Source organism: Triplophysa rosa, linkage group LG17 (genome assembly GCF_024868665.1).
Source record: "Triplophysa rosa linkage group LG17, Trosa_1v2, whole genome shotgun sequence".
In the NCBI taxonomy this organism is placed as follows: Eukaryota; Metazoa; Chordata; class Actinopteri; order Cypriniformes; family Nemacheilidae; genus Triplophysa; species Triplophysa rosa.
The window spans coordinates 15806155-15833750 of NC_079906.1; the positions used below are offsets into that span (position 1 = coordinate 15806155).

The following is a 27596-nucleotide window of genomic DNA, read 5'->3' on the forward strand; positions in this document are numbered from 1 at the left end:
TAGACTGATTCGTCTGTGTGTCGATTAGAGCAAAGTGGGGGGGAGCTTTCTTTAAGACACTGCTTACAACATGGGAAATGCAGCCTTTCGCTTCATCCTTTACTTACTGAGCTTATTTCACTCCATCTACAGTTTCCTTCATTTGGAAAGACATCTAAAAGCTGGAAAGTATCACTGTGCATGCAAAGAATTCACTGTCGTATGGTTATTTCCACTTAACAGTTGCTTGGAAAATTTGCAGGAGGGGCTGCCAGTTATGTAAAACCTCCCCAAGTTGGTTTCTAAATGAGTAAAAAAAAACATTCTTGCGAATAATGAAATGAAGCTCTGAGGTGCACGCTTTGCACCTTACCTACGCATACAAAAAAAGTACAAAACTTTTTCCTTGAAATTATCTATCATTATTTATATTAGCTATTGAAATTTCTTTGGTCAGAGCCTGACAGAACGGTCTTCTCCAACAGAGCCGTAAAAGGCAAAAAGTAACAAGTAAAGCCCATTGCACATTGAGTCCGAAATTAGCGTCCGAAATTTTCGCACGTTAAAAAATAAATACGACCTCACGTTGTGTCAATCACATTTACACACTGCCTCCGATATTTTCGTCCGTCATAAAAAAATGGACCGGGTTCGATTTTCTGTGTTTTTCGCATCAGTCAAGCATTTTGAGTGGCCTTTTTTAACAATTCAGAGACACCGTACAAACGAGAGCCAAATACGAAAAAATGCATACGAAAATTTCGGACTGTATGTGCAAAGACCTTAACTCTGTAAGTCTTGTTGAAATTCACTCTTTATTAAGGAACAATAAGTACAACTGTATTACTATTTACTGTAGATATTTTGTAAAATAATTCTTACCTAAACAATGGCAGCATTAGTGATATTGACATCCAGCAATACACGGCCAAAATATGTTTGTTATTGTTATTATTTCCAGATTTTTTTGGTCTACTTATATCGAGGAAGTATCTTTTCATTTTCATTATTTATTTGATGCATCTTAAATAGATAACAAGAATTCGTCATACAGCTTCTATAATATAATTTATTTCGCGGTTTAGAGGATTTTATAGGCTAACATATCAGGGCTCGACATTAACGCTTGTCCGGGACAAGCTAATGTTTTGTATGGGCAAGTGAGAAAGAATTTTACTTGCCCGACCGGACAAGTAACTTGGAAAAAAAACAGTGCGACATATGTAGAATAATAAGAATATGTGCATTAGACAGAGCTGCGTGATTGTGTGAAGTGCGTTTGTCGTGGTTGTGCTTGTTTGTGTGTGACAATAATCAATCAGTCCGTGCGGACGCGGAATCCTGTTATTTAAATGTCATCTGGCTGTTCTGCGTGTCTGAGTGAATTATGTGCACAGTTTAACATATGACACACGAGTGATGGTCGAGGATTTATCTGCGTCTGCTCTGTATGAGGACATGAACACATGAACTTCATCTCCAGAGTTGCTCTGAGAGTTTATTTTACGATCGTTTTACTGTTTGAGTGATGCTATCTGCAAACACACAAAACCTCAAGCGTCTTCCCGAAGACCCGTCAAAATAAAAGTCCCGTTAAATTGAACACTCAGACAAAAAATACTGTAGTGTACTATAGTATTTGTTATTGAAAATTGAAGTGCCCTTGTAGTAAATTAATAAACACTGTATACTATAGTAAAGTTCAAAAACAATATAGTAAGAATTTTTACTGCAGTTTACAGTCTACAGTCATTTATGTGGACAAATATATCACTATTGTATAGTAAAAAAGGAAAAACACAGAACGTAGAAATATTAAAACAAATTTAGGTAATCTAAAAATGATATGGCCCTAATTTATCCATCTGTATGTAACATGAATGTCTTTTGTCAGTTATCTGCCTATTCATAATGAACTACACTTGCACATTTCTGCCTGTGCTACCAAACTTTAAACCTCTCTAGCACCAGTGCCATGTGCAAAAAAAATCAACTTACAGCCTTAACACTAATAATAATTACTGCTTGCCTTTGTTTTATAGCAGTCACGGAGAGTAGGCCTATAACCAAATTCAGGCGGCCAAAGCGGACACTAGTTAAAAGGTTTAGAAGCAAACTTGACCAATCTAAATCCAAAACAACTATATTGATTATATTATATTATAATTCAAATGTAATATCATTTTTTTATCTTTTGACAAGTAATTTTTGTACTCGGACAAGTGAATGACAAATTTACTTGTCCGAAGGACAACCACATGACAATGCTTAATGTCAAGCCCTGCTTATTATAAGTTAGTATTATTGTGGCCTTGGTTACGTCAGCGGAAGATGTTAAAAATACTTTCAGATATTAGGCTTACATTTTGAATGTTGATAAAAGATTCTACAAACAAACATTAGGAATATTTTTAGACTATTGATGGACCACCACAACAAGACAAGGGATATTTATTTGACAATTAAATTGGTTCAATTTGATACGTTGACATTAAGCACTACTGTCAAACAAATGTGCCAACTACTAAAAACAACCTACATTGTCTTTCAGTCTGGTAAAATAAATTAATTCACCACAACATTTGTCTGTTCCACTCCCACATGCTTTCAGAAGAGGGACATCAGCAGCTTCATCTTCTTAGCATACATGCTAACCACATAACCGCAAAAACAAACAGCCCAGTGACTCCAAACACTCCCCAACAAACACTCTGGCAACAATTTGTTCTTAAGCTGTTTGAGCATTGGGAAATGCTAGGACAGACTGGGGCATAGTGGGACTCCTGGGTTTATGGGGGGAAACAGCTGTGCCTTCGCAGAATTTATTTGTTCAGTGAATTACAAACTCACACAGAGCTTTTGTCTTAATGGCATTCGATACACATTGTGCCACTGTAGCTTTCTGCGTGTCTTTTAACAGTTTTACTATGATCTACTGCAAATTATTACTAAAACGGAAACATTATTTAAAAATTCCTTTTCTAAAATAAACGGGGTCATTTTTGATTTCATGTTGACTTTAAAGTCTGGTGTCAGTGTTGCAAGTGTCCCAGACAGGTTGAACAGCGGCAGTAGTACTGAGTTTTCCAGACTCATACGGTAAATTAGAGCAGCACGCAGTCTGGAAAATGCAATGCACCCACTCCACTTGAGCTATGACCTTTGCATGCCAGAACAATAGGCATCCATTATAGAGGATTAGAGAGGGAAGCTGGGTCACCCTACTACAAGCCCAATCTTTGTATGAATCCAAATCTCTCTCTAAACAGACGGGCCCCAGATGCCCCGCCTCGACTAGCTTAAGATCGGCTCATACCTTAACTCTCAATTGTCATCAGACAGAGGTCATGACTCCTGGATCCTCTAGTTAGACATGCATGAAAACATCAGCCTGCTTCACAAATATGAGCCACAAAAACAAGGTCTTCACTACTTAAAGGGACAGTACGCTGAAAAAACCTGTATATGACTCCTTCTTGGAACACAAAAGAAGATATTTTGAGAAATGTCTGAGATGTTTTGTGTCCATACAATGGAAGTCATTGGGGTCCAATGTTGCTGAATTATAAATGATGAAAATAATTACACACTCGATTAAATCGATTAAACGATTTTTTTTGGGTGAACCATCCCTTTAAATGATTATGATACTATAGACATTTCATTTATCAATTTCCAAAAAGGAAAATTCAGTCTTCATTTACTCACCCTCAAGTTGTTCCAAATCTGTATAAATTTCTTTGTTCTGATGAATACAGAGAAAGTTATTTGGAAGAATGCTTGTATAACCAAACAGCGCTTGCAACGCCAAGTTCATGGGTTAGATCCCAGGGATTGCACATACACAAAAAACAAATGTGTAGTAAAATGCAATGTAAGTTGCTTTGGATAAAAGCGTCTGCCAAATGCATAAAATGTAAATTGGTGAGAAAAATTACAAAAGAACTGTTTGGGGTTTTGCATTCCTACGGTTTTGTTTTTCTGTGTTAAACAAAACAAATATTATTTTTCTACTAGTCAATGTTGGCCAAGAACTGTTAGTTACAAGAATACTTTCAAATATATTTCTCCGTGTTCATCAGGACAAAAAAAATTATACAGATTTGGAACAACTTGAGTGTGAGTAAATGACAGACTTTCCATTTTTGCATTAACTGCTCCTTTAACTAATATTCTATTGACATGTATTGTTTTGTGACATGTTCAAGGTAAATATGCATATACTAATGAAAAATATAAGAATGGTTAAACTGAACACTTTATTTGAAAGAGTGAGTTAGTAAAATAGTCCTAATAAAAGAGAATTGCCACAGGCATCCAAATAGATCCTACCACGTCAGGTCTGCAAACAATGACACAGTTACCTCAGGTAACCCTCGAGTATTACCCCGCCTGACCTTACGGACACAGTGAGCCCAGCGGTGCACTTAGACCTCTCTCAAATATCTCTCCAAACAACCAAACCACACCTCTCAAGTCCAAGTGCATTACAACTGAACTGGATGTGCAATGGTCCAACATAATCTTGGTTAAGTACAAGCAATCGGAAAGCGTCTGTCTCAAGGGTTTATACACAGATCGTGTAAAGCCTAGGTGTGCCACTCACTCTGCACTCATGCAACAGCTGTTTGACTTATGGAACGGTTCATCTTTCATGTAGGCTAGGCCAGAATGAATAAAAACGTAATGTATATTTTTTTTTAAAGGATTTCATGAGACCTAACAGTGGTTTAGTCGTGGGTTCTTCACACTGTGTTAAAATGCTGATTTAGATCCTGAAGTAGTGAGTCACTTAAAAAAGCCTTTTAATCTGTTAATCAGACTCTAAAAATAATGTTGATATGTTCCAAATATGCTTTTACATGTTTTAAACATGGTGAAATTACTAAAATGGAAGACTTTCTCCATTACAGTAGACTCAAAACCCAAATGTTGTGATGATATTTCCATTCTGAAACACCTCTTGTTGATTCAACAGGAGTAAAAAAGATCCGATTCACATAATATTTTCTGATTCAGTGAATAATATACTGCGGTAAAGATGCTTTTATCTTTCTCACTAATATTCCAACTCGGTAGGTAGGAATATTATCCTGAAAATAATATTTCTCTCCGGATCATATCTTGCAGCATGTGTACTACAACGTTTGCCTGACATGTTATTAAAATCAACTGTGATGCAAATAAAAGCCAGATCCATAGCCAAATGTGCTGAATATACATTTTCTGAATATAAAACAAAAGCTAGCAATAGAGAAAATAATAGCTCAGCATTTACAAGCATATTAATTATGAATGGGTGTAAGACAAGCAAACATAAGCACATCATTAGTATTAGGAAATGAACAGCTATTAAAACATGCTTGTGAGAACATAAGCCATTAGGGGTGTAACGATACAACAATGCCACGGTTCGGTTCATACAACGGTTTTGGGACCACGGTTCGGTTTGGTTCGGTTCGATGTGAGGGCAGGGTTCATGCCATGGCACAAGCAATGCTACAGAACACTAGAATCGTTTTAACTTAATAATCATAACAACAACAATTTCACTTGTTTATTGAACTTTATTGACTTTAGTTTTATATATTTTTTTAGAGGAGTAAGCCTCAGTAAACAAAAATTAAATAACACTAATGTAAACTTAAACTTGTCAGAACAGGGCTCTAGACTAACACTTGAGAGAGGTGGCACTGGTGCTATCAAGTTATTCAGTTGGTGGCACCAGCCTTTAATTTAATAGCACCAGAGTCGTGGGGTGAAGTATAAAAAAGAATCACTAAAACTTCATTGAAATGTATTTAATACATTAATAAATCAATTAGATATTAATACAAATCATTGTTTATGATTGAATTCTTTTATTGTATATGTAAACTCTCTTTCAACACTTTACCATATTTAAAGCACATCTTTCTTAAAGCTACTTTCTTCCTTTATTTGTTGTGAACAACTCCTATTAGAGAACACAATTCCTTTAATATCAGTGAGTGTTTTAGGGCCCGTCCTTTGTTAATTGATGAACATTATAAACAGAGATCTTTATTATGCTGCTGCCCCTTTAAGAGCTCGCGCAATATACTGGAACACACATGTTTTGTTTCCCAACTGTTTGGTCACGAAACTAAATACCTTTACAAGGTTTCTTTTTAATATGGGAATATTGACGTTATTTTGTGTTTATGTGTCCTTTTCAGAGTAAGAAGGCGTGAAAGAGAACTCCGTTTAGTATTTTGTGCTCTGACTCTCTGGGCGCGCGCGCATATCTCAAACAACCCGCGAGACCTGAAGGCTTTTAGTGATTATTCTTCATGAAAGCTGCATTGATACACGTTTGGCTTCTATCAATAGCGATTTACAAATAAATAGTATTTAGCGTGATGTATAACGTGTTGTATGCTTTGGAGTATTGTTAGAGAGCTTTATACAATAGTTCAGTGCTTAAGTTTAAACACATGTTTCCTGCATTAGTTTCACATGCATAAAATACTCGCAAACACATTTCGTTATCTTTGCTGTTTTGTACCTTAGCCGGAGAAATTCTTGCATTCTGCATATTTATTTCAGTTGCAAGATGCTCTTTCCGTCCTTCGCCTCTTAAGCCACGTTTATACTCGCGCCTGGCTCCGCTTCGCTTCGCGAGCCGCTGACTGCGCGCGCACCTCTGCAAACGGACGAGGCGTTTACACTTGACGCGTTCGCCGTTGAGATATTCTTTGAAACGACAGGGGGCGCACAAACGAAATCGTCCTTTAAATCCGCAGAAAGTAGAAGAGAAGTAGGAATTTTACCGGAAATACGTCAGATCATTCAAGATGGCGTCTCGCGAGCAGCTGCTCGACAAGCAAACGGAGGATATTTTGTGTTTGTTGCTACTGTCAAAAAAAGGCGAACTTGCAAATACGAACTACAGTCCCACACTAATTTTATAGAGACTACACACTTGTTTTTTGTCCTTTATATTTGTATTTTTATATGTTGCAGCTTTGATAGTTGCTGGACTCAAAAAAATCTGACGAATGGGAAGCGGCGACCTGACAAAAGCTGAGATGATAGAGCTGGATAAAGAAGGACGCGGTCACCTGACACGTCTTCATCACAAAATTTCAAATGCTATTAGATTATGAATGATAATCTTAAACAATAATTTACCTTATTATTAAGTTTATTTATTTTATTTAGCCTTGTTGTGCAAGCTCTCTGGAGCTTGTGCAGAGGCAGCAGCTTTTGCCAGAGGGGAACTGGAATCCCCTGGTTGGGCCTGGGTTCTCCTGAGGTTTTTTTTCTCAATTAGAGTTTTGGGTTCCTCGCCACCATTTGCATACTGTTTTTTGCACTATTTGCCTGGCCGGGGGGGGCTGCTTTACAATTTTCAAGTTTTACTTTTACGTGTGTGTGTGGCTATGTCTATGTGTGTTAGTACATGTGCATATTGTGTGTGTGGAGTGTTTTGTATGTGGGTATGTCTGTCTTCTGTGTTTTCAACTTTTTCTTGTTTTTGCAGGTACAACTTTAATTGTTTTGCTTATAGTCAACATGTCTTATGTACAGCTGCTTTGTAACAATGAAAATTGTAAGCGCTATATAAATAAAGTTGAGTTGAGTGGACTATTTTTTGTTGATTTAATAAAATTTTACATCAAACTTTTTGCTCACTCTTTCATTTCTGTGCATAATGCAGACACATTTCAACATATTGTTGGTTAGGGACTGCTAAATGTACTTTAGATAGATTAACCCATGTGATGTCTTTGTTATATAAACTGAGAATATATAAGAACAGTTCAAAAGAGCAATGTTGATAAATATTGTTTTATTCTGAATACAATATAATACAGACACATTGTTTTGTGATGCAATAGAATAGGATCATAAAGATGTCTGTACAGGCGTACCTGTTCAGCCAAAAGCTGTTCATGTTGACTGCGGCGCAGCGCGAACTGTTCGCTCGAGTCACAAAAAATGCCGTGCACACCGCCACGGGAAATGAGGTCGCGCTCACCCAAAGAGAACTTCCGCTAACACCGCGATGACGTCATATTTGGCGCGCGCACCAAAGCGAACGTGCGGATGCGTCGAGTATAAACGTGGCTTTACCCGCGAATTACGTCTTTGGGGGCGGGGGCACTGATAGATAAGTGAGGAGACAGCAGCGTATTTTTGGAAAGTCGCTTGACTGTTTAAAACACAGATATCACTTAGACGCTTTTAATGAGAATTAGTTACTGAATATGTCTGTTGTTTCTGTCAATCTATCTGCATTCTGCCCATTAACAATGCACTGTCATCACATTATTGAGCGTGATCAAAGTTGCTGCACTGCTGCTTCAACTTGCGAAGTGATATGCTCTAACCTGCGCAAGGAAAAGCGCGCTCGTCACGCGCAGCTGACGCATGTGATGGATGGGGCCGGGGGTTCGCGGTACACCATGGGAGTTTCGCGGTTCGTATCGAGGGAGGTGTATCGCGGATCATTCGGTTCGGTTCGAATATCGTTACACCCCTATAAGCCATGTAAATGTGCTTTAGAGACAATGCTAAACAAACTTCTGACCATGCTTTTGAACGATAAGCCTCATTCAGCCATTTTTATTTGTAAAATAAATGCACGAAACACATGATGTTTTTAAAACACACGAAAAATGAAATGACAGAAGTTTTGTTTACGCTGCTGTCCGTGCAATAAAAATGGATGAAGATCAGGGACGGTAAAGCTCAGAAAAAGGGCCCATAAAAGCGTAATAAATTTAATCTATTCCATATAACTTGAATTCATACAGGTTTCAGTAGATCCATGGGTAAACAAATTATGCTTTTTTGATGAACTGTTCCGTTCCTTTAAAAGATCTAAAAGTTAGGTTTCAGTTTTTGCCATTACCCCAATGGGATTCACCCTGCATGCATACTGTATATCTGTGCATACTGAATTATTCTCATAATGTCAGAAAAGGCCACTAAAAAAGCATGCAGGTGATTTGACTTATACTATATCGGAGTGGTTAATTGTGAAATGATGACAGAGGTAAAGTTGGCTGTGATGAGACCTTCAGTCTGTCTGCAGTGTCTTGGATGCGGGCTCACCATGAAAGAGCAGGACACTGTGTCTGTCTCTCTGTAGGATTAATCACATTAGCTCTGTAATTGAATTTAGCCGTAGCTTCGGCTCACTCTCTGACAGCACGGTTCTAATACTGGAGAACCCTGGGAAAATGAACTGGGTCTTCCCCTGCTCTCTCCATCTCCCTCCATCTCTTTTGATTTTTGTTGTGCCATGGGAGCAGATCACATCTGTGGATCCCCAATCAAATTAAATCTACTTTCACGTGGGATGAATAATTTATCAAGCGAAAAAGGGGAGGTTACAGAAGGGTTAAAGGACTGCATTTTCAGCGTCTGTCTTTATTTCCTCAAAAAAGGAACCTGGGGTTCTTATGTCTGAGAGACAACAGGCAGGTCTTCATCAGAGTCTGAGACCATTAACTGTCCCTGTATCGACAACCTATTTCAATTTAAAAATTCAGTTGACTTTTGTTTTTGATTTTAGCAATTCAGTAAAAGTAAAACAATGATTAAATTATACTAAATCTCTGCGCTTTCAAATTGTGTTGTAAGCAAAAGTACAAAAATGCTATTATAAAACAGTCAGTTCTGGTTCTTGATTCTGATTGGCTGAGCAGAGTTCTAAGCCGTTATAAAATACCCCGGTAACCCACTGCTTCTTGGGGCTTATTGCTTTAATACGTACACACCAAGTCTTCTTGAAAATGAACTAAGCCTATACGGAAACAGTATCGAGAACCTATATTAGAGACAGTATACAAGGGTATCTGCAGTTTTATCTTCATTTACTTGAACATTTCACAGAGTCATGCGTGCCGTTAGCGCTGGGCGATATACCGGTTCATACCGGTGTGTATTTTTATTATGATATGAATTTGTAATATACCGCATTACCGGTGTATGTCGCTTAAACAATGTGCGGAACGCGGCAAGGCGCGACACTGTTTCAGTAGGGTCCCTTTTCACTGTTGCACTGTGACCGGCCATTCACACAGAATGCGTCTTTCTATGCCGCGGCACTACTTTATCATAATTTTATCATAAATTTTTCTATATAAACTAGGGGTGTTCGGTTCCGGGTTTTTTGGAGTCGACTCCGATTCTCGACTCCCACTTTTGGAGTCGATGGAATCGACACTTCGACTCCATTTACTGTCATTCAAAAACCGCCCAATTGGAATTTGATTGTGCGGGTAATAATTGGCTTGGGCGGGTGGACAAAATTTGGGCGGATTTGGGATCAGTTTGGCGGGTTTGAAACATGTACATTGTATAGGCTTATTATTTAACAAAACCAAAGTGTGCATGTACTCCATCCAATTAGTAATCGTGACGTTACTAAACACGCCCGCTGACGAGGTCGCAGGCAGCTCACAGGCTAGCATGCGGCTTTTAGCCAATCACGAGTGATAGTTTGCAACCGCCAAAAAAGAAGCAGCAGCCAGCACTCAGCGGGAAATATAAACAGTCAATATGCCGAAGTGATTCTGAAAAGTTGCGTTCAGCTGTGTTCTTCAGCATCCTGTCAAGTTACAACCGACACCCTGTTACTGTTCTGCATTTAAAGGTAGGCTTAAGATCTCCCTCTCTCTGTCTGTCTGTCTCGCTCTTACTTACACACCTGTATATAATGAGTAAATAGTAATAATAATAGTTAAAATAATAATATTTGAAGTATAAAATATAATTTCAATACACACTGTTGAACTCGTTAGTAATGAATTGGGTATGTGAATGATCTTTAAACTAAATCTACACTGTAAAAGTGCATTGTGTGTGGTGTGAGGGCGGGGCCATAGATGTGAACGACTTATGTTGTCATTTTGTTACTGTGGTTCCATTGCTGCTGGTGTATGTCGCTAACCATAGTACATTAATTGTGGCATTTAAAATAGCTAAATATTGATCAAATTTAACCAAATATTAATCAATTATTTTGGGTGTTTTTTTGTGTGTTTGGGTGGGTTTTGGACCGCTTTTGGGCTGGAAACCTTCAACTCTATGTGGCAACACTGCACGCAGCACAAGGACATGACGGCCCAGGTCTAACCGTAGCTGTAGACTTATGGTAAAGCTAAGACATTTCGTTTCCTTTATTGTTTTTATATTTTTTATTGCATCGATTTTGGAGAGTTACAGTTACACAAATGAATATGTTTTGTACGTAAAGACACCGCGTTTCATTATTTTGAATTGAGGCTCCGTACATGTGCGCTAAACAAGCCTAAAACATTTATTTATTTATTTTCGTTTAAGAGTTTATATACACCCTGTGCTAAGTTCAACACTTAAAAAAGACATTGAGCCTACCTTGTGTTCTTTTCTTAATGTAACTCATTGCAAAATAACTCAAAATATCAACATGTAATTTTAAAACAAAAACAAATATGCTATAATAATAACCCAGCAAAAATAACTTAAAAAATCAGCAACAGTCAGGAAGTCACAAATCATATATTAAGTTTTTAAGCTGGATGAAACGCTTTATAATTTGTTTCCACAAACTTGATTTTGATTTGTGTCCAGTTATGCGCACAGACTCACATTTAAGCATAGTGCCACGCTTTCATTTAAAGCAACTTACAAAGTCTTAACAGTTGTTTAGAGAAATAAAAGCTTGAAGAGGGACAGACGAAATATAGGACAGTTTTAATAAGAATTTTTTAGAATTTAATGAGATCGGATTGAAATATTGCGTGTACTTTTGTCAGCGAACAAGTAGGCGTCGCTCATGCTCTAATTAACGCAGTGTTTTGGATCGGCTGTAAACGTGTACAATCAGAGAGAGTGGAGGTATGACTTTTATCTGATTGGTTTTCAAATGTTATTCGTTGCTTTGCGCCAATCACAAAGACAATGTAACCGATTTGAGTCAATGACAACATTCAAAATTACGGAGTCGACGAGTCGATTCCTGTCTTTTAGAGTCGACTCCCCATCCCTAATATAAACATGCGCTAAAGGGAGGCGTTTGGATGTCTGCGTGCTTCTCGCGCATGAGCGGTGACGTTACATATTTCTTTCCCGTCGCAATGGGAGAGCTCACCTCGCGGCTGAACAGCAGTACAAGTGTAGCAATAGGCCCTTTTCACAATGACGTCACTTAACTTCCGCCTTTTCGCAAAGCAGTGTAACATAACATCCGTCTTGCAACAAACAAGAAGAAGAACTTCTGTTTTGCCGTTGCGCTGGAATTTAACAACAGTGGGAAAAAAACTGACAGAACACGTATTCAAGTACTTATCCTAGCACCGTCGCTATCTCAAAAAGAAAACAAAACACTTACCCTTCCTAATCAAACAGGTACTGTTCAACGAAGAATTTGTATCCTTTCTCTAGCTTTGATCTTGTCGTTAGCGAAAATTTGTCTGCAAGACGTTGTACATCATCTAGCCGTATTTGTGGCCGATGTGCAAGGGACTTGGAACTCTGAGGCGCTATAGCGGAAGTAACTTCTTCTTGAGTTTTACTAGCGGTTGGCAAACCAGCTTATAGGTGCATTACCGCCACCTTATGAACTGGAGTGCTAGCGGAAGTAACGATACACTGCTTCGCGGCAGAACGGAAGATGCGTGACGTCATGTGAGGCGTATTGGGCGTATTGCCCAGGGCGTATTGCAAGTTCGCATTACGTTATATTAAATATAATCACGAACAAACATTTTCAAAAAATGCTCGTGTTCCCCCCATATGTTTTTAGTTTGAACTGTTTCTCTATATGCTTTGATGAGAAATAAGGGTCAGTAAGGAGGATTGACAGCGTGATGCGATCGCTTTCCTCTCACATATCTAATTTAAGCCTTTGTTTTATGATTTAAAAATATGATTTCAGGAAATCATGAAGCCATTGTGACTATGTAAAACACAACAGACATCACATGCATCTTTTAATGGTAAATTGTTACTATTTTGTTTTCAACTATTCAACTATTAATTTTTGGGTGGATGCTCCTAACTCTTGAAGATGGGAGCACCAGTGCTTCCAAGGAAAAAAGTTAATTTCGAGCCCAGTTCTCTATTTATTTGCTTAAATATTATGCATGCAAGTTACCTTCGCATGCTATTCAGTTGTTAAAGGAGTCTAAACTTTGCAGTTATTATAGGGGATACTATCACTGTCACCATAACGGTATGAAAGGGCATTTTAAGTCAATCAACAGCACTATTTCCTCTCTCAATCAGTAGAAAATGTGGTAAAAAAAAATACCGCCATGTACCGGGAAACCGGTATAAATCTGGAAAACACCGTTATATTAATTTTTGGTCATACCGCCCAGCACTACGTGCCGTATACAAGACCAAATCTATATTTCCTTTTAACTTTGACTTTTGCAGATGCATGTGAACAGGTGAACTTCATCCACAATAATGCTGATAATCAAACTTGGCGGTTTGATCTTAGGAGGGAAACGAGAACGATTTCTGAGACACGCAGAAACGCTTCGACCCGCCTATGAGAGTGCATGAACTCTTGCATTAAGTCAGTGTTTCCTTTCAACCACATCGAGCGAAAGGAAGCCAAAACCTGTGTGACCCCTCTCTGACCTTACACCGCCCATCAAACAAAGGTGGGACAAAGGGAAAGCCCTCTCTGTATCTTTCTCTCTCTCACTTTCTTCCCCATTGTCTGTCTATGTCGCTCTCTCTTGCACTTGCTTTCTCTCCCTCGCTCTCCTCACTGTTACATTCAATTACATAACCAGATAGCCTGCTAATCTCCATAATCCGAGTCGTGCCACGACAGGGCCCCGTACAGAGCTCAAGAACAAAGCCTGCACTAAAAATCTCTTGTGTTCCTCTGAGACTTGAGGAGTGTAGAACGGTGCTCTCTGAAAGCTCAACAAAATGTCATTCTCACAATCAGACCGGGGATAGGTGACTGCTTGCCTACAAATAACAGTATCTTATTTCACTGGTGATGTGTGTCGATGGCAATATGTTACCAAAAACCCTTGTAATACCGTTACCTGAAAAGAACGAATCGCAGGTGTTGTTGGAAGAATGTTGGGGGAATGTTTATAAACGCAAGATGTTTTAAAAATAGATGTGTGGCTTTTACGCCATGTTTGTTAGATTTAAGAAAATCTACATGGTGGGTGTAGTTCTAAACACAGACAAAATTCACTTTTAGCACATACATTGATGACTCATCTTGCGCTGCAGATTTTTATCCAATCAAATACAATCAGTTACAGATATGAGAATGTCCCTCCCACTAATACTGCTTGCAAACAAACAGCAAGTACCAAATGATGGTTCATGGCTATATGTAACTATAGACCATTGGAAATGGGACAAACCTGTCAATATGTTCCACCCAAACGTCCTGGTATGTAAACACAGGAGGATTGTCCAACAATTTAAAGAGATTAAACATGGTTTTTTTTACTTAAAAATGTATCAAGTTAGTTACCAAAGGGGGCAGTACCCCTTCAAAAAGTACTCCTTTGCACCTGAACAGTGCGTATTAGTACCTGAAAGGTACATATTGGTACCAAATATATACATATCTGTACCTAAATACATATAAGGACCCTTTTAAAGGGTGACAGCACTACCATAGAACACTAAGCTTATAATAATCATTTACTGCATAATTTGAGCTGTCAGATACAGTTTCATGGGGAAAAGTTTGACGTCATTTCACAAAATTTCACGTCATGCAAAGATAAAGATAGGTAAAGTAACCTGCAATTTAACGTTTCAAACAGTGATGGTGATAGAGATGCAAAAGTTACAGATTGCAGCTTTAATTAACCGAAAGTACAGTTTTGTGACTAAATAAAAAAATAGCTTTTCATTCAGCATTTCTTGCCCAAACCGCCTATTCACAGAGACTAGGTGGGGCTGATATAGCGAGCATATATTAAAGCAATAAGCCCCAAGAAGCAGTGGGTTACAGTGCATTTTATAACAGCTAAGGGCGTTGTGGCACAACGCGAAGCAGATTTTTATAACGGCTTAGAACTCGGCTCAGCCAATCAGAATCAAGGACCAGAACTGACCGTTTTATAAAGACAATTTTATAATAGTGAGTCATTAGAAAGATTTGTTAGCAGTAAGTTTTAGATAAGAAGTAGTAAAAGTGTATATAAAAATCAAGATTAATTACAATTTTCGGGTATTTCACCAGCCCTAATCTTTCATCAGAACCGAACCTCTAACCTCAACTCTCCAATCCTCTTGCACATCACAAATAGTCTGCTTCTCCTATGTCCTTAATCTATGACCCCATGCAGCCACATTCTTCTCTGGAACGCATCCCTCATAATGTGATCAAGTGCTGCTCTGGTGTGTTTTGAAGCAGTTCCTGCCTTTTTACTACGTCTCAAAGTGCAAAAGTGGGAAATAATTTACCTCTGATTTGACTTTAATATAATTCTTGCCCAAACCCCTGTCATCCTAGAATCCTCCAATATTTCACAGCAACAGCTTGCAGAAACATTCCAACAACTGTTGAGATGCGCACAACTCTTTTAGAAATTCAGCTGTAGCAAACCACAAAGCCCTGCACATAACCCCCCCCCCAAAAAAAAACACATTACTAATAAAAGAAAAAATAAACATCATTATACATATTGAAATGACATGTGTATCTAAGGAAGAGCTGCTTCAAAAAAGCTACCCCGTTTCTGCCATGTTGCAAGGCGAAGTCATATTAGGTCATAACCAAGTGTTGACATGTCCTCTTGCTTTCCCAGCTCTGCTTTGTTTGGCTTCAATCATAATTCATAGAGATATCTGTCTAGGCCTGTGGTGTTTAAACACACACATCTAAAGCATATAGGCTGTCTCCCCTTAAAGCTTTGACACCTTTAAATCTGAATTATATGTAGAGAAGGACGAAGCGCACGTGAGCAGTCACCTCGAACGGGGTCAAGAAACGTCAGGATGGACTTCAACATCTGCCATGAGGCAAAGCGTGAATGGACATGAATGGATGTACTATATTCTCTCCCTCTCTCGCTCACTCACTCATGGAGGCAGTGCCATTAACAAAAAATAATCTTGCTAATAAGAAAGTGAGAACTAGAGGGCATTTGAAAGGCTATTATCAGGTTTGACTGAAAAAAAAAGTTTGGCAATTAACACAGCTGTACTCACAGAGACTAGGTAGGGCTGATATAGCGAGCATATATTAACAATTTTATTAATAGTGCGAGTCAATAGAATGATTTGTTAGCAGTAAGTTTTAGATAAGAAGTAGTAAAAGTGTATATAAAAATCAAGATTAATTAAAAATGTTTGGTATTTCACCAGCCCTAATCTTTCGTCAGAACCGAACCTCTAACCTCAGCTCTCCAATCCTCTTGCACATCACAAATAGGTTGTTTCTCCTGTGTCCTAAATCTATGACCCCATGCAGCCACATTCTTCTCTGGAACGCATCCCACAAAATGTGATCAAGTGCTGCTCTGGTGTGTTTTTAAGCAGCTCCTGCCATTTATCAAAATAACAGATTGCTGTCACTACGTCCCAAAGTGCAAAAGCGGGAAATGATTTACCTCTGATTTGACTTTAATATTTCTTTGTTGGAGAAGCAAAAATAATTTCACTCATATTTGGGCTGCGTGCCTGGGAATGAGAGACAGCTAATGCCAAAAGGTCCTATTCATAATTTTTCCAGTATAATAACAGCCATGTAGCCTAATTCACCACATGCAGGTCCAACCCATCTAAAAAGGCTTTTACCTTCTCGTAAGAATCAGGACTAGTTTATTGAATCTACATTCTCGAATTTCCATGAATTAAATTCCAATCAATTCAGTTGCGATCTCAATCTTAAGTACAACACAATGGCTATGTTTACATGCGCCCATTTTCGTCAATCCGAAATCATTCAATCTGATTGCAGATTACGAAAGTGTTGGTTACATGTCCCCTAAACATTGCAATACGATTAAAAAATGTGTTTACATGAAGGCTTTTCAGTCCGATTGAGCCATCAATTCGATTGCAAGTGAATTATTTGGTTGCATGTAAACGTGGCTAATGAGAAATATTGTCTTGGACATCAGAACTAAAGAGTATTAGGAGCTTTGGGTTCACTACAGTTCAAAACGGCGAATTTCGCCAAAAAGCAACCAGTTTGCAGGTATGATTATTGTAATTTTTCCTACTATGGTAGTCAATGGTGGCCAAGAACTGTTTGGTTACAAGCATTCTTTCAAAAATCTCTGTCTGTGTTCATCAGAACAAATACATTTATTGATTTGGAACAACTTGAGGGTGAGTAAATGAAGACAGAATTTTCATTTGTGGGTGAACTGTCCCTTTAACAAGAAAGTGTAAATTGGGAAATCAAGCATGCCAGAAGTTTCAGCCTATTTCAAGTTCCTGCAATACTAAATTAAATGCATCGCCAGAGGTACTTATTCATTTGCATGTCACTGAAACAATGAACAATGCGTCAGAACCCCCGCGGCATACCTTAAGAATTCTGTTTGCATGTCTTTCTGTATGAAGCAGGATCTGGATTGCCCCTTTTCTTCAGAAGGTGTCTTAACCTGCTCCGGGTGGGCAGGCACCTGAATCAAAGCTGCCTATAGTCAAAGTTGTCAATAGCACATACCCTCAGCCTTATGTGCACATCTCATTATTGTCTTGGCTGAGAACTTGAAAGTCCATCATGGAGGATCCATAAACTCCCTGTAAAATAACAACAGATTATGCCATCTATACCTCCCCCTTAACCCACTCAAACACGCGCACACACACACACTCTTAATTAAAAACAGATATATGCTCAAACTGTAACACATCACTCCTTTAAATCACAGTGAAGTCATTCTAATTTTATTGATCTTTGGAAGCTGGGAAAAGTAGAGATACTACTGTATTTGTCTGTCTGTGTACAGTAAACATTGAAACATCACAAATGAAGTCTTATTTTGTAATATCACAATCTTAAATGTCCAGTGTACGAACTTTAGCGGCGAATTGCAACCAACGGCTCACTTTCGAAACACTGCAGCAGCTGACACCAGGCTAAGATGTTATAATGTTTTCACTTCTTTTCCGAAGGAGATCTCAGATTTGCAAAGATACCAACTTTTTGTTACCTTAAATGAACAATGGTCTCATTTGTTTCTGCCTTTTCATGATTATAATAGTAGTTAATTCTTTAATGACATCTCCTGAGCTATGAAAGAGTAACCTTAAAGAAATACAAATTTAACTTTGAAAAGACAATATGAACTTCAGCTAAAAGGTTCGCTGCACTCTAGGACACAGAGATCCAGGCCTTTGCCTTCAAATGCACAACAGCAGAGGCAAAAAAACAAGTCGCTTATCTTGCAGTATTGGAGTCTCCATTACACCACAAGCTCGGTGGCACACTCGTCCAGACACACACACACACACACACACACACACACGCACACACACACACACACATTTACAGAGTGGAAGAGGGTGAAAGTTTGCTCAACGACCCTATAAAACCATTTGCAACAGTGGAGAATCTTTTGATGGATTATGGCTTATAAGGAATGCAACCAGTGACATGGGTCTTTATGCTTCCATTCATCATCCGGTTGCAACCCTGGAACATTAGCAAATGATCAAAGAAGCATTGTGTGCGAGATATCCGTAATATTTACTCTCGCTTCCAAAAGACAAAACACAAATGGGCTACCTTTGAAAACCGAAAGAAAACATTCCATAACCTGACTTTTATGGGTTCTTTGCGCATAGTGTTCAATAAATCCACCCCCAGCCATTTTAAAATTTGTCAGGATATGTATATTCAGCATTTTTGTAGCTCATCTGAAAACTGCAACACCAAAGTCGTGGGTTCAATCCGGGGAACAATACAAATGTATACCTAGAATGCTCTTAGTAGCTTTGGAGAAAAGTGTATGCATAAATATAAATATACGTCTGCATGTATATCTGCACCAGAGAATTAAAAATATTTATCTGCTCTATAATAACAGATGCCGTTATATCACATGAAGTGCACCTGAAACAAAGGCAAAGAGCTCTCAACAGCAATTTTGCATAAGTGAGATGCAATCAAAAAAAGCTCATGCATTCACGATTTATTTGTCTGCCTCGTCACAAACAAACGATTCATATTGTGCGGCGTTTCAGCATCGGGGCTTTGGAGAGCAGCGGAGGGTGTAAATCAGATACCAGTGCCAACCCCCCCCCCCCTGCATCTGTTCAAACTCAAATATAGTGCAGGTTGAAGCAGTCACATTTTCTGGAAAAGCAGAGCCACAGTAGTGGAGAAGAGGTAGATTTAGAGATGTTTTAAATAAACAACCCGCTTCACCCTGCCACGCCAGCACTGCTCTTCTTGATCGCCTTCCAGTTGGAAACATTTCTTAAAGCCTTCCCAGCAGAGCCGACACTGCCAAGAGCGGAGGTTCTTCTAAAAATGACCTACTACTGTGACTCCAAAGCCCAAGGCAGAAGTCGAAAACTCTCTCCCTGCTACAGACAAAGAGCAGCAAATCAGAGCCAGAATATCGAGAATATAAAAAATAGACTTTAACATCTCCAAAGGTAAAAAACGACTTTCTGTCAGGTAACAGCATTCTGACCAATTCGAGCTATAAATTATTCACCATATTCCAAGATTTGCAGATGTATCGGTACGCAGAGGTGCTCACAGTTTTGGAGTCAAACATATTTTGTCTTTGTACAGTTGATTAAGTTATTCCTAAGGTCGAATTCTTCGAGGTTCATTTAAAAAATGTGACTCCAGAGGCTGAGCACGTCTCTCCTAGAAAACAAAAACAAACGCTTCCTCTCCTATATACTATATTGGCATGGAGGAGAGCGAGAGGCTACAGGCTCAGGTGGAATCTAAACACATCTTTATAAAGTAAATATTTAGGGTTGCTCACCATTCTCCCCGCAGAGGAACCTGGGTGTGATATGAAATGCAGCCAACCTTCCACAGACATCTCCAGTCCTGGCCACATCAAGTCCTCTCCTCATGCCAAGAGCTCGGGCCTTTATAACTGAGGCTACTCTTTGTGCCCGACTCTCCTCCCCATCCCCTCTCCAAAAATCTCCTCTCGATGTCCTCTAATGAGTATCAGCCACTGGGATCTACACATGAAAGCTAATGCTCCACTTAAAATTTCTGACCCTTTTATCCGAAACGCTCCCTGGCACGAACAAGCCGACGAATATCTAAAAAAGTTGTGATAAATGACAGCCGGATGGAAAACCAGGCAAAGGGGGTGATCAAAACAGCTTAATTAATCTGTTAACGGGCACACAGGGAGCTGCCGCACTGGGACAAGACCGTGACTGTGCCACTCAGGGCTGTCAGTCGAAACTGGGGCAACTGAGCCGAACGCAAGAGCAAACACTCCCTCCTGAAAAAAAACCCCTGAGGCAGGCAGGCAGGCACGCATACACGGACCAAGAGAGGACCAGTAAAACACACTGCGGGGGTGTTCTGGACCGTTTGAGTGCCCAGTAGCGGCACTTCAAACACAAAGTGCCCAACCATGGAGAGGGGTGGAGAACATTTCAGTGCTCATTACATCAAGGCCTAGTTAGACTGCTTTCCCATGCGCACATAACCGAGATGAGCAAAACTTTTATGCTGAAAATAAACAACAGACCATGCATGCATGTATTTAGAGTAGGTTTTTTAAATCATAAAGAATTTGGAAAGAAAAGAGCCTCAGTTCTGGAGACAAACGTTTTGCACAGACCTATGAAAATAAAAACGCACTTGTAAAACGTCAACGTAGAGTAAGTCTCATAAGCATCCCGATTTCACATGCTATATACTTCATGGGTCGGTGCGACCGAGAGTCTCTGAATGGCTCGCCGCTCGGATCGGACCTCCCGAGGGGGACTAATTGCGGCTCTAACAGAATGAATCGATGAGGAATGGGGGCAGGACAGCATGTTGCCAGCTCAGGGGAATAGAGCCTCTCAGATCTCCCACTGATATTACTCTACACTGTGGGCAAATACGCTTCATGCCGCATACAGCCAAACCAAATAAATCTGAGCGCCGAGTAACTGAATTAATAGAGAAAACTGGGCATGACCTTTTTACTATATTAGATCTTCGATGTCCCTTCTATATTTAATGATTACTAAATTTTCAATATTCTGTATTTTCAATATTGTGCACTTATGTGACCAGCTTTGAAAGTGTCACAATGACAATGCAAATATTTACTATATTTTCCAATAAATAATTATTGACTATACAACTTAAATAAAGTCTTAAATATAGTATAATATTGACAAAAATATATGCATATGTTCTGTTTGAAATGAATTAAATTTCATTTGATCAGTCACAGCTAATAAACACAGTGTACCGTTTAAAAACAAATTAATTAAAATTAATTAAAAATCTTAGCAAATCTTTATAAAAAAACTTGTTGGATGTTCCACAGCAAAGAAGCCAGTCAACAACAACATATCCTTGCTTTCCTATCTAGCTAAACAAATTAAGAGTCAAAGTTCTTTACCACGACCAAACTTTCAAGAGCCAGTTTTCACACTAAGGACAGATTCATTACAATGAAACCATAAGGAACTAACTTGAAATCTAGATATTATAGTATGAAGCGTGTTTGTGGAGCGAAAGGCCCCTCTGGCTGTCAGCGGGGCTGCGGTGGAGTCTGGCACACGCTTCGTCTGTCCCTCTCGCTCTCTCTCTTTTGGCCCGACACACTCACGCAGACTACAGCCAGAACTTCTCTGCACACCGCGTGCTCTCTCACAAGCGCTGCGGTCTGCAACATTAGATTAAACTATCACCAATCCCAAACAGCCAGTGGACACACTGAGTGCTATGAAAAACCCTAAACCTTGATACAATCTGCACAGTATCTAATGGAACAGAGATTGTCTTCCATTCAACAATTTACAGCAACCTGTTGATATCTGCTCTGAGTGTAGAGTATTTTTTTGCTGTGGAGTTTAATGCATTATAGTTTACCAAAAAGAACTAAAACGCTAAAATAGCATTTGGTTGGTGGACTCTGGTTAATCTTGATGTGTTTCTTCATGTTTGGACAGAGTTTGCTAATCCAATGCTGAAGTACGCATCTGTCACGAAGCACCCAAAAAAACATCAGAGAGCACTGAAACATAGCCTCATTCAATTTATTTAATAATAAATTCAGGCGCTGCAGGGTGAGGCGTGTATTTTACTGTTACCTGTTTGAACACATTCACTAAGTGCAGAAAAGTACAATACATATTTGTGGGACTTAATACCTTAAATCCCAATGGTTTCACAAGCATTTGTTTAGACAGCGTTTGATATGGACAAATAACCAAATTGCAACCATTTGCTACTCATTAAACTATCAACAATAAATTTTGACCTCTAAAATAAACCTACCATCTACATATTTTCAGTGTGAAATTGACAGGTATAATAAACCGTTATTAGGTCTGCCAGTTGGTATTTTAAAATTAAGCATATGGAACAGCTCTCATACCAAGATCTAAAATAAAACCTTTTATAATTCTATTTTTCCCCAACCTGCAATGTAATGTCTAATATTATATGTTTTTTTTATCATTTTAGTCAGTAATATAAATTCTTACGTTTACATGAGAAAAGGAGAGCAGTAGTTGGGCAGTGGAATGCATAGCAAAACTTTGCTGTAGTTTTTGCAGCAGGTTTGCCAGTGACTTACTGTAGATTTAATTACTACTTAATATACTTTCCAATTAGTACTGTTTTCATTTACTTCAATTAAAATTAAAACACTTTGACTTTTGAGATTCAAAATGAGCAAGAAGAGACTGGCATTAGCACAGCAACACTGCAAAAAATTACATTCTTCCTAAGCATTTTTCTCTTGTTTTCTGTAAAAATATTTAAAACTTCATAAATCACGATACATTTACATAACAAGAAAAGAGACCCAAGATATTTAGTCTTGTTTTATGAAAGAAAAATATATAAACTAGGTACGTTTATGCTTAATTATTTAATTGTACATTAAATCTACAGTAAGTCACTGGCAAACCTGCTGAGAAAATACAGCAAAGTTTTACAGTGACATGAGGGATCTAAAATTTTGAACAAACTCTTGAACAAAGCAAAAGTACTCACTTTTTCTGAAACCAAAGGTACAGTCAAAGCAGTGGCCACCAGCCAGCCATCTAAATTAGTGACTCATATTGATAGGCTACACATAAAGCAAAATATGACACATTAAATTGACCTTCAGAAACCCCTGAATAAACCTTTTTCCTGCCTCAATTCAGAATGCTGAGAGATTTAAAAATACCATATTTAAGCTCAAACACAATCGCTGGCCATAAAATGTTAAGATGTTTCCTAATTGTTTTATTAATAAGCAGCAACTTTGTTCAGGCTCTAAGTAAATTATGATGGACACGTAAAAAAGGCAGCTTTATTCTTTCTAGAATGCAAAAAGTTGTTTCTCTCTTTAAATGACGGTCTCTTTGTTGGTCAAATATAAACAGTCTCTGCAATTATTGCTCAATAGCATTTTCATTTTGAAAACACAGGAAGAGGTAAAACTGTCGGACAAAAAAACTGCTTTGTGAATGTTATAATAATATCCTAAATATCTCTGTGAATAACTAGCCTATACATAGATTTTATATATTTGGGGATTTTTTTCTTTTTGGTTAAAATGTCAAAATGACAACTTTAACAGTCTTGGCGAAATAAACATTAGCCTACTAATACACTGTCTGTCGTGGCAGGATGCAAGAACTGATATAACCCGTGTGTTTGCTTCCACCACAAGCAGCGGCCGTTGAAATGTAGGCTAGATATGCTAACTTTACACATTTTAATCCCATTTAGATAGTGGCCAAAATATTACACATTTACTATAACCCAAATCAAAGAAATATAAATAGTTAAATTAAATAATAGTAAAAATTGACAGTGTGATAATTGCTTTAACTTTCTTATCTAAGATCTAAAATATGATCATGCCTTTACATTTCTGTTGGACAAACTTAATCAAAGTAGCCTAAATAAAACGGAATACAACAAATTATGTCCTATTTACGTTGATTTTTCGACATTGTGTTTACAATAACACGACAATAGGAAAATTACAGTCAAATATACTCAGCATGGGTAAACAGCATGGTGTTACATGAATGGATATGCAAAGAGATATACGGGTTCGCTTTCATTGTGGAATGAGCCAGCGCTCAGCCCGCCCTTTTATGAACTCAAATCTAGTTTTGCGACCACAAGCAATTCCCTCAGTTATGAACAGAAAGACACAGAAAAAAATCTTTACCTGAGTTAGACAGAGAGGAGAATACATCATGTTGGAAATGGAGCGCGTGACTCGAAACGTGGCAAAACACTGACACGCTAGTGGATCATTTTTCACAGTTAATCATGGTGAGCCTCATTATGATTAACACTTCCACCGCTGCCGCCGCTTCAAGTCCGTTAAACTGTCTGTCGTCCAAAAACCAAGGGAAGCCCAGAAAAACAGAGAGCGCAAACTGTGTACAAGTCTGAAACCAAACTTTGCAGGCAAGAAAGCGCGTGGTGTGGTGCAATCTGTTCCATTTAGGAAATGGTGGGAGAAAGAATCAAAGAAAGAGAAAATGAAAAAGAGGGAGGAATGAAATGACGTTATGAAAATAGCCCATCCCAAAGAAAGAAAGCACTTGAAGGAGCAGGGCAGGCTAACTCTGCTTTCCCCCGTCAAGGGACATCCGTCGACTACACGAAATTAACAAATAAGTCATTTGCCTCGCTTTCTGGAGCTCATATGGTGCCACCGGGTTGAAACAAAGCTCGAAATGACTTTCTCCAGCTTCACCGGGGCGCGCGCACAGCCGCTCTTTCCTCTCACGCTGATCCCCTTCTGAGCGCAGTAATGTTGTGCCCGCGCGCGTATCCCAAACAATTTTACTGCAACACGCACTGCTACAAAGTACGAATTAGAACCGAGCTGGCGCGGACATTGCGTCACAGAGAGCGCACATGCATGAATCCATTCATGGCAAAGTGTTCGAGGCTTATCGTATGGCGATTTGAGTGGATAAACACTCAGCCCGCGTAAAATGTCATAGGCAGCGATAAACGGTTCATCGATATGAAATGGGCTGTGCGTTCTGACTGGTATTGCGAGATCAACCTCTATAACTTTACGCGAACAAGCAATTTCCGTGAAAGTGAAATATGATGGGATGACTTGGCAGTCAGTCACCCGACGTGTCTGGTTATAAATATATATTGAAAATCATCCATCTTACCAATAGAATGCAAAAAGGTATTGGTATCTTCAAGGATTTATTGACAGGACATTTTACTAGAGAGTTTTTTGTTAAGAAATGTAATTCCACCGTGCTGCAGTGCTCACACGTCTTCAATTGATTTCAATTGACCTGGCGCGCAGGTTATAATAAACAACACCTGTTATTTCAACTTTAATATAGGCTACGCGTTGTTTGCTAAGAATAAAAAAACAAGTAAACGCCATATAGCCTACCGTGATTCTTTACTTTTGCAAACGTGTGACATTGTTTGACCCTCAATTATTAAATGATCCCTCTGAGCGAAAGAAAACGATACAAAATATAGGCTACATTCCTAAAACCTAATACCAGACCATTAATAGCCTATAGGCAGACACAACAAAACAATAAACGCCTAAACTCATTGCAAACCCGAAATGTGACTGTTATTAACCCAAAACAAAGAAGAAAGTATACTTCCTGAAATTAAATAAACGGAAAATATCCCCGCAGAGCGCAAGTCTTGGTGTGTTTTTAAATAGATTCTTGTATTTAGTCACACCCGTTAAAACACAATGCAAACTAACTGATAAAAATAGTTAAAGTGACTAATATGTTCTGTTGTTACATGTCTCCTTAAAGGGCTGAATGGTCTCTTTATTAAACATATTTAGATAAAAGAATCAAATTGTGTACATATAGGCTACTCGTCATTTTGTCCCTGGCTTGTGAAGAATACTCTCATTTAAAGCATCCAACTGCCACACGAACATGGCACGGTTTTTATTGCACTTATACAAACTGCTGAACTCCCGGTTTGTGCGGCTGTGTAACGACGGTACACCGTCTGAGACTGAGTCCGGGGAGGGAGCGCCTCTGTCGGTGTGCATGTTAAATTCATTCCGGCGAGCCTGCGGCTTCGGCCATTTTCTGCTGAGTAAACTACAGACGGGCATCTGCATCTGCTGGCTTTAAACTTCAACTTGGCCTTCGGAGTGCCGTGGTTAACACACATCTTGCACCGCTTTTATCCAACTGGCAAAGACCTAATAACTTTCACTAGAAGAGAAACGCCAAATCGCCGCGCGTCTTGATCCTTGCGCGTCTCTGTAGCATAAATAACACGACAGCGTTTGTAAGCCTTTCCCACAAACCTTACGTTTGGCTCAAAACCAACGAGAAAAAGGAGTAACTGGATGGTAGGAGAGGAAGCAGGGGAAAAAACGAAACACGCGGCGCCTGTGTGATGATGATCTCATTTGACTTTAAGAGTGCACAACTCGTGATCTCCTCGCGTCTTTTGGAGCAGCAACAAATAATGATGAAATTATTAACGTACCATTTCCAAGCGAAACTGCCAACCTCCCCCAAAAAGTTAGAGCTCTGAAGGTTTTGTAGTAGCCTATTGCAGTTCAACGCCTGGTCATCTCGTCGGGGTGCTTTTATAACTCCGTATCCATGTTCGCTAAGAAGTAATCCGTGCTCTCCGGATGGGAGGAATAAACCCGGACGCTGACCAAATACAAACGTCCCACGCAAAGTCTTCAAGCATCGAGCGATCTGAAATCCTCGTTACAAGGTACAGCACGACAAAACGAACATTTACAGTAATGCACCGCTTACTCGAGATCTGGCATGGCTGTTAGCTGCGGAGTGCACTGGTTAAAGGTGCTGGTTACCGTGCAGTTTTATTTATTTATTTTTTCTTCGTGTATCCTTAATTTACAGTGCTGGATCGACGGTCTCATAGCTTTGCAGCATTGCACATGCAGCACGCATAGATGTCATTGTGGATAGAGGAATCAATGCCTCGTCTGTTTTTTTGTTTGTTTGTTTCTTACTCCGCGAAAGGCAACACGGACGGCCCGTGCGACGAGCACCGTACACACATCTTACAGTGTTTGCGGTGAAGGAATGGTTGAAATACGGGGTGAGTGCGTGCGTGTCTGTCTGTGTGTGTGCGTGCAATGGGACAATTGGTTTTAAAAACTGCACTTAATGGAGAAGTTTATATACTGTATACACTTACTTGATATGTATAATAAGATCTCAGTTGGCGCACGTCTAATTTAAATAATATATCATTATTAAATAAATGACTGCCTGCCTGTAAATGAGCGTGTAATTTGCAGGTGCGTCTAAAGTATACAACCTGAGTGTGTTCCACTGTCTCCGAAATAAAATATCAATAAATCAAAGTGAGTGTGTCTACACACACGTGGTCATGCGATTTTTGTTTTGTGGACACGTGGGTGTTCTCCTTTACAGAGATAGTACATAAAACAGAGTTAGAAAATAAAATAGGCTATTCATTCTGCAGTTGTATAACATGTAAATACATATTCAGTTTAATAAAGAAATTC

At 39.0% G+C, this 27596-nt stretch overlaps 1 protein-coding gene across 5 annotated transcripts in view; it reads right to left on the reverse strand.

Annotated features, from left to right (window-relative positions):
• Window positions 1-26968, reverse strand: part of nfic (nuclear factor I/C) — a 103906-nt gene extending 76938 nt beyond the window's left edge. The window contains exon 1 of one of the 5 annotated variants that reach the window (XM_057355827.1): window positions 26573-26968. In XM_057355827.1, coding sequence (XP_057211810.1) covers window positions 26573-26575 — 3 coding nt within the window. In that variant the 5' untranslated portion in view covers window positions 26576-26968. Of the gene's footprint in view, window positions 1-17469; window positions 17755-24278; window positions 24840-26572 lie in introns of those variants that run through there. The other 4 variants (XM_057355829.1, XM_057355825.1, XM_057355826.1 and 1 more) reach the window with 4 other exon arrangements.
• Between the last annotated feature and the right edge of the window lie 628 nt (window positions 26969-27596).